This window comes from Halichoerus grypus, chromosome 12, assembly GCF_964656455.1.
Source record: "Halichoerus grypus chromosome 12, mHalGry1.hap1.1, whole genome shotgun sequence".
Lineage (NCBI taxonomy): Eukaryota > Metazoa > Chordata > Mammalia > Carnivora > Phocidae > Halichoerus > Halichoerus grypus.
The window spans coordinates 83,605,055-83,612,933 of NC_135723.1; the positions used below are offsets into that span (position 1 = coordinate 83,605,055).

The 7,879-nt window shown below is 57.8% G+C and overlaps 1 protein-coding gene across 2 annotated transcripts in view; it reads left to right on the forward strand.

The window, feature by feature from the left end:
• Positions 1–5,228: 5,228 nt before the first annotated feature.
• The window catches only part of FLNC (filamin C), a 26,120-nt gene continuing 23,469 nt past the window's right edge, over positions 5,229–7,879 (forward strand). For both annotated transcript variants that reach the window (XM_036089285.2, XM_036089286.2), the window contains exon 1: positions 5,229–5,901. In XM_036089285.2, coding sequence (XP_035945178.2) covers positions 5,547–5,901 — 355 coding nt within the window. In that variant the 5' untranslated portion in view covers positions 5,229–5,546. The remainder of the gene's footprint in view (positions 5,902–7,879) is intronic.

Here is a 7,879-nt window from a genome sequence, read left to right on the forward strand (position 1 = left end):
TTTATTTTTTTTAAAGATTTTATTTATTTATTTGACAGAGAGAGACACAGCGAGAGAGGGAACACAAGCAGGGGGAGTGGGAGAGGGAAAAGCAGGCTTCCCGCGGAGCAGGGAGCCCGATGCGGGGCTTGATCCCAGGACCCTGGGATCATGACCTGAGCCGAAGGCAGACGCTTAACGACTGAGCCACCCAGGCGCCCTGTGGCTCTTTATTTCTTATAAATACCTCACAACACAACCAGAGCAGAGCGGTTCCCCTTTAACCAGGTACCTCACATTAGGATCTGGTTCCTAAATATGATTTCTCACCCTACAGATGACCTCAGAGATGAGGGGGGCTCCTTGTGCTGCCAGCCGGATCACAGATGCGCTGGTCTGCACCTAGAAACCCTGTCTCCAGGAGCTCATCCGAGCACAGGGCAATGGAATGAGCTGGGTACTCTCTGTGAGGGGGGGTCAAATGACCCACACCCATCTGCGGTGAGAAGAGTGCCCTGAGAAGATCTGCACATGAGCCTTCGTGACTTAGGCCCTGTGACACCCCATGGGATTCGCTCTCAGCGAGGACTTACTAATCATGTAGGGTCCTGCAGTGAATAGGTGGCACACTCAGGAGCTTTAACTTGAAGAGTGTTTAGTGAAGGGACTCCGTACACGGGCAGAGTTAGGAGAACCAGCAAGGAATAGTGAAGTCCCCAGGCACCAGCAACAGTGTCTCCCATCCTCGGCCCGAAGGAGACTGGGGAGGAAGTGAGGGCTAGAGGCCTGGGAAGGGACCCCAGACCCACGGGGGGGCAGGGTACAGCCCTTGTCAGGCCTGACACCCTCTCTTCCCACCTGCCAGTTTCCTGTTGGCACCTCTCATTGGCTAATCCCAGCTGGGAGTCAGAGAGCAGAGATGCCCAAGTGACGTAAAGTCAGTCTGCTGGAATTGAGAGCAGGGCAAAGGATGGAGAGTGGATCAAAGTGGGGACAAGCAGAATGATGAGGATAACTTATGAGTGTCCTCGTTTACCTTCATTTCTGTGGAACCCCTCGTGATTGGTTGTTCCATATGAATGTTTCCATAGGAGAGCCCCTGAGTGTATTCATAAGCCACAGTGGGCAAAACAGTGCCGTGACTGCTGGTTTCCTGGAACCCTTCTCTCTGCCTCTTTTCTACCTGATGCCAGGGAGTTTGTTCCATTCACCCAAATAATCCAAAGCCACACATACCTATAGAATAAGGCACTGTGGTGGGCCCTGCTAAGCATTAAATGAATTCATTTCTTGCCTGGCCTTTTCCTAGGGGGTCTGGGGCCAGTGCTAAAATCGTGACCAGTCCCTATAAACAGGGCTGCACCTAGGCAGATTGAGGGCAGTGCTACGCGTTCCTTTTGCCTCCCTTTAAGTGACTTCTCTTTGAAGATAGTACTGGTTTAGGGTGGCCTAGCCCCTTGCTACTCTGTTGTCCACAGACCAGCAGCATCAGCACTGTTAGCTTGTTAGAAAGGCAGACTCTCAGGCCCCACCTCAGACCTACTGACACAGAATCTGCATTTTAACAAGATCCCCAGTTGATTAGTATGCACAGTAAAATTAGAGAAGAACTGCACTCAGTTACGTTAGGTGGTGTGTTCTCAGTTGTAATCTAAATTGGAGCAATGCCTTCATAACCCACCCAGTACCACTGGCCCCTTGCTGTTGAGTGTAGTGAGACCCTGTTTTTTGTTTGTTTGTTTGTTTGTTCGTGGTTTTTTTCTATCCACTTTACTCCAGCCACCAGTTGGCTGGAGAACATGTGCGGTGGAAAGGACTGGAAGATTACCCAGCAGTGAGGATCACTGATTTAACTTGGAATTAGAAGCCGAGATGGAGGTCATGGTCTGGTAGGCAGTCAGCCTCCAGCTGAGACTTTATCTGTTCCTTCCCAGGCCTGAGCCTAGAGCCTGAGCAACGGCAGGAAAGTGGTCCTGCCTTTCCCCAGCCTTTTTGCTTAGAATACAGAACTCTTCCCTTTAGGACACTTGCCCCTGTTGGCTCATTTTAGAAAGCCATCCTCTTCATCACTGGGGGCTTTGTGCCTCCTGGTCTTGTTGACACACTGTTGCCAGAGTAAAGAGGTCTCTCTTCACATGTTATCTGCTTTCATCCTCACACACACACACACACACACAACAACATATGAAGGTACTATTAACTCCATTTTACGGAGGAGAAAACCAGAGTCCAAGAGCATTATATTACCTGCCCAAGGTTGCAAGAGTGAGAAGTGAAGAGGCTGGAATTCAGCCTCTGACTCTTTCTAGCCTACTGCTGAGTCCCTGGCACCTAAATCAGGGCCACAGTCAGTATCACTGATTGATCAAAGTGCCAACTATGAGCCTGGCCAACCTGGTATCATCCCAGGTGACTACGGAAATGTCCCTGGCTCCAGAAAAACAAGATTCTCAAACATGGCCCATTAGACCTGGTCACTTCGATTCTGCTCAGCCCAAGTTAAATCTGGCCAATGTCGGTGGCTGGTAAGCAGTGCCCCTTGATGGGAAAGGCAGGGCCAGGTGAACTGCCAGGCAACCTGGTCTCCTGAGACAGGTCAGTGGGTGGTGAGTCAGGGGGCTATAAAAGGCCTGTGGCCCCAGCCAGCACTGCCCCAAATACTCAGCTGATGAAACCCCCTGTAAATCCTCTCTGTGCCCCTGCCTGACTCAGGGAGGAGCACACCAGCCCTCCTCAGGGAGGGGGCCCCACTTGGCAGGCCCCAGGACCAGCATTGTGCACGGTCTGTTCCAGCTTTCATGGCTGGGCCCAGGCTCATGGGCTATATTGAGGGCTGAGTCACCAGCCTGCGCCTGGGTCAGGCTGACTGTGACTGGCTGGCTGGGGCCTGAGTCAGGCCCCGATTTATCCTGGAGAGCAACAGGTTCGGGTTTCTGTGGGAGGGGGTGAGAAGGATGCTGGGAACCATCCTTGGCACTGGGCACCCTTGTCTGCCAAACCATTCACTTACTCCCCTGGAGCCGCACACAGACCTCTCTTGCAGAGAGGGAAGGAGAATGGGGGGAGAGAGGAGAGAGAGGGGAGAGAGGGGGGAGAGAGAGAGGGAAGAGAGAAGGGAGGGGAGGGAGAGGGGGGGAGGCTATACTTGGGAGTTCTTTCTTCACTCACTAGCTTCCCTCTGAAATCCCCCCCTCCTTAAGAGACGCCCTTAACTTACTGGGGGACCTCAGGTAATGCCCACAAAACAGGACTGTGAGCCATTAGTCTGTAAAGAGGCTGTCAGCTCCAAGCAAACCCACCCTACCCTTCTCTCTCCTCCGCAGGAGAAATGTCTCAGATCTGTACCTCAGTTTCTTCATCAGAGCTTCAAAGACAACCTCGCTGAACCCTGAGCTGGGCACCTCAGACTGGGTATCAAATGTCTACCTTTTAACACACACACACACACACACACACACACACACACTTCACTGTGAGACCCAGCTATGTGTCATGTGTCTCCAGCTAGGCATCTCTCCACAGGAGAGCTCAGCCTCTCAAGTAGACGGTCAGCACTGATGCCGGATGGTTGGTTTTGGACATGGGACAAAGGTGGCATGGGGGGAACGAGCGTTCTGGAGATGGGGGGTGCCAATAGGAGAGTGGAATTCCTGAGCACCTCGTCACAGGCAGCCGACAGAACATGAGCCGCAGGGCCCAAGCTATTTATACCTCGCCTGTCACTATCAGGGCCCCCAGAGCTCCCCCCTCCCAAGCCACACACAGCAGGTCCCTTTTCTGTTTCTGGTCCCTTCTCTGCTCCTCCCCCTCCCTACCTAATGAGAAGGGAAAGAAATCATTCATGGACTACTTTTACCATAAGCACTGCCCCGCACAAAACCCCTGAACTTCTTTCTGAGCTTTGTAACAGGGATTGCCTTCATTCTGCCCTTGAAGAAACAGCCCTCAAAGATACCCACTGTCCTCTTTCTTTTCATGATGCCTGGGGGTAGAAGAGGAATAAGATAGAATGATTCACTGAGAAGGTCCCAGAACCTTCCCAAATTCCAATCACCACACAGCTTGCGTTGGGGACTGTCTTGCCCAAACTTACTGGGTCAAGAAGGATGGGGCAGCTGAGGAAGTTTGGCCTAAAAGGGGTACCAGGAGATATGGAACACATGTATGCTACAGAATTGCAGACTATATATTCTCTATTTAAGTACGTTCTGTAGCTCTTTCACCTCACTCCAAGCAGCTCCTCTGAGTGCCTCAGTTTCCTTGCTGTCACCATACCCTAGACCTCCAGCTACCCTTGACTTACCCTGAGCCCAGTCCTGCCTAGGCTTTCTGGCTGGCTCGCTCCGGCTCTCCCTGCCCACCAGCCCTGTCACGTTTCCCCTTGGCTGTCTGGGCTGGGCTCTCCCTGTTTCTGTCTGGCTAACCCGCCCTTTTGCTGGAAAGATCTGCCTTGTGGCCCAAATGGGCACATTGCCCAGGGGGCTCCCTGGCACAAAGGGGCAGAGTCTCTCCCTGCCCTCTCATCACCTTGGTTGAGTCAGACATGGGGGGGGGGGGGACACAGTCTGACTCACCAGGTACTTTTTTCCTGAGCTCAGCTTCATTCTGAGGGGATGAGGCCAAGTGGGCTGGTGACAGGGACACTGAGTCAGGGGCAGCCTCAGTCTTTCCCCTGGGACCCTGGGTTTGGGCTTCACATGAGGCTTTTCTACCTGTAAAATGGAGCACCCCCAAGCCTTCTCCCTAACTGGCCTGGGCAGTGTCCCTGCTTCCTCTCAGTCCATCTGTACACAAGCACACACACTTCCTCTCCCCTGCAGGTGGACAATACCCTGGGCCAAGAGCCAGGACTCTCAGGCCCTGTCAATGGCCCTGCCACCAATTCATCCAGAAAATTCTGTCAACACTAGTTCAGTGTGTTTGGTCCTAACCACTGGCCTCAGTTTCCCCATTTATCTCTTTAGTCCCACAGCGTATGAAAGGGGTGTATTTCATCTCGGACCTGCAGTGCTTAGTTTGGGGGTATTGGGTGGCTTCACCCCTCGCCTTCCAGCTCTGCGATCCACCTCCCCGGCGCGGCGGGGCGGGGACTGAGCCCCCGCCTGGGCCGCAGACCCCGGCCAGGGGGGCCGGGCCCCTCCCGCCACCGGGGCCGCGTGGGGGAGGGGAGGAAGGAGGCGGGGCCCGCCCACTCGGCGCGGCCCCCACCCGCGGGCCGGGCGGCATTCCTGGGAGGCCGGCGCTCTGACGTGGACTCGGGGGCCGCAAGCGCGGCGTGGGGGGGGGGCGCGGCCCCGGGGGCTTCTTAAACCCCCCGCCCCGGCCCTGCCCGCACTTCCCGAGCACCGCTCCGCCCCCGGAGGGAGAGAGAGAGAGAGAGCGCGCGGCCGAGGAGCCAAGGAGGCCCGCCGAGTCCCGCCAGCCAGGGCGCGAGAGAAGTTGCTAGCAGCGCAGCGCAGAGCGCCGAGTCCCGCGGTCGCGCCCCGACAGCGCCCCGACAGCGCCCCAGCCCCAGCCCAGCCCCAGCCCAGTAGGCAGCGCAGCCCCCGCCCCAGCCCCGCGCCGGCATGATTAACAACAGCGGCTACTCGGAGGCCGCGGGCCTCGGCCTGGGCGACGAGGTGGACGACATGCCGTCCACGGAGAAGGACCTGGCGGAGGACGCGCCGTGGAAGAAGATCCAGCAGAACACGTTCACGCGCTGGTGCAACGAGCACCTCAAGTGCGTGGGCAAGCGCCTGACCGACCTGCAGCGCGACCTCAGCGACGGGCTGCGCCTCATCGCGCTGCTCGAGGTGCTCAGCCAGAAGCGCATGTACCGCAAGTTCCACCCGCGCCCCAACTTCCGCCAGATGAAGCTGGAGAACGTGTCCGTGGCCCTCGAGTTCCTCGAGCGCGAGCACATCAAGCTTGTGTCCATCGGTCAGTGCGGGCAAGCAGGGCGCGGGCACTGCGGGGGAGGGGGACGTGACCTGAGAACGGGCCGGCCCGTGGGGGCGGTGGACACAGGTGGTGGGTGGGGGCGGGGAGCTGAGATCGGGCAGAGGGCGACCCCCTGGTACAGGGAGAGGCCCCTGGCCCCGGCTTTCCCCGTCCATCAACGCAGGCCACGCGGGCACTGCCTGCACACCGGTCTGTCCCTATAGCGGCGTCTGGGGGCGGGGGGGTCCGGGGGAGTCCAGACCTTACCGTTCCTAAGCCCTCCAGCTCAGCCTTCCCGCACACACTCCCATCAACCCGACTCGACTCATTGTCCCCTTCCTTGCCATCAGGCCATCCCAGCTCATGCTTGAGAAGACAGGGTCAGTGCCCATTACTGATTCCTGGGGGGTGTCTACTCCCTAAACAAAGCAAATAGCTTCTTTGCCTCTCAGCACTTCCACGAGGGGAGGACTGGGCTGAAGGCAGGTCCCAACCACTGCCCATCCAAGGGCTGGAGGCAGAGGGAGAGCTGGTGGCCGGGCAGGCATGGGGCTGGGGCCCTCCACAGGCATGTGCACAGCAGCTAGGTTCTGGCCCCTGGGCCAGGGCAGGCAGGGCCCAGACTCAGAAACCTAAAAAGGCACTGAGCGAGTGCAGAGAATCTTAACCCCTGCCTATCCACCTCCTGTTTCAGCCTGCCTGGGAGGGTGCTCCCCCAAGTCCATGCCAGGCCCCAGCCCACCCCCTAGGCCCGGATTGGCTGCAGCTAACGGTCTGGGTTGAGGGGAGGGAGGAGAAGGCCTGTAGAAGGGAGGAAGTCATTGAGTGTAACCAGATTTGGAAGGTGTATCAGTGCTGGTGGGGGTGGGGAGGCACTCCAGGCTTCCAAGCCTGAGCCGGGGAGCTGAGGATGGGCTCTGAGTGGCCAGAGGCTGCTCCTTCCCTCCCAGCCCTGCAGTGCTCCCTGCTGGCTAGGGGCCTGGGGAAGACCCCCTACCCCTGTGGTGAGCTTTTAAGAGTCTTGCTGTGATTTACACGAAAGGGCCCCTTGGGGTATACCCCAGGGCCCCAGGAGAGGAGTTTCACACAGGGTCAGGTGCCTTCCCCCACCAGGCTACCCCAGAGCCTATTCTAGATAACTGAATGTCTGTCCACCCCCACTCTCCCTCAGAGCATCTCTAGGCCTCCTGAATTAGCAGCTGAAGTCAGTCCGGGGCCCTTTGCCCTGTCCAGTCCCGGGCCCTTTGCCCTGTCCAGTCCCTTCTCTAGGCCTTACCCCTCCTGCCCCAATACTGCCCCCCCACCCCACCCGCTCTGGCCTGGAAATAGCCCTGCCTCCGTGACACAGCAGATGTCTCTGAGCTTTCCAGAAGGACAAGCCTGAGGACAGGGGGTGGGGGAAGGGGCCCTGGTGTTTGTAGTAGGGCTGAGGGCTACATGAGTGTGTGTGTGTGTGTGTGTGTGTGTGTGTGTTGGGGATGGTCAGAGGGTGTGTGGGGGAAGTCAGAGACAAGTCAGCTCTGGGGCTGTCATCCCCCTTGCATGCTGGGATTTGACCTACAGGACTGACTGTCCCAGGTGGGGTCTCAAGGGGAGGGCCTGGGGCCTCACCAGGACTTTATAGGAAACTGCTCAGCCCTCCCCTCCCTTCCCCACTGCGGGGGTGGCCGGCCCCTCTCCAGGCCTCATCCTTCCTGAGCGCACCTCTCCCCTCCCCTATGGCGGTGCCTGGCTCGGGGCCCCTTGGCTCAACTGTGGAGGGGCCGGCTCAGAGTAGAGGGGGAAGAAGCAAAACATGGTTTGGGGGCGGGAGGGACGCTCCTCATTCCCGGTTCCCGGTTCCCGCTGAGAGGACAGGGAACTGTTCCCCATTTGGGCCAAGTGGCTCCCTCGCGCTGATGAGATAAGCTGTCAGCAATTCGGGGCGGGCCTGAGGCTGAGGGGGGAGGGGAGGGGGCGCCGGCAGCAGGGAGATGTG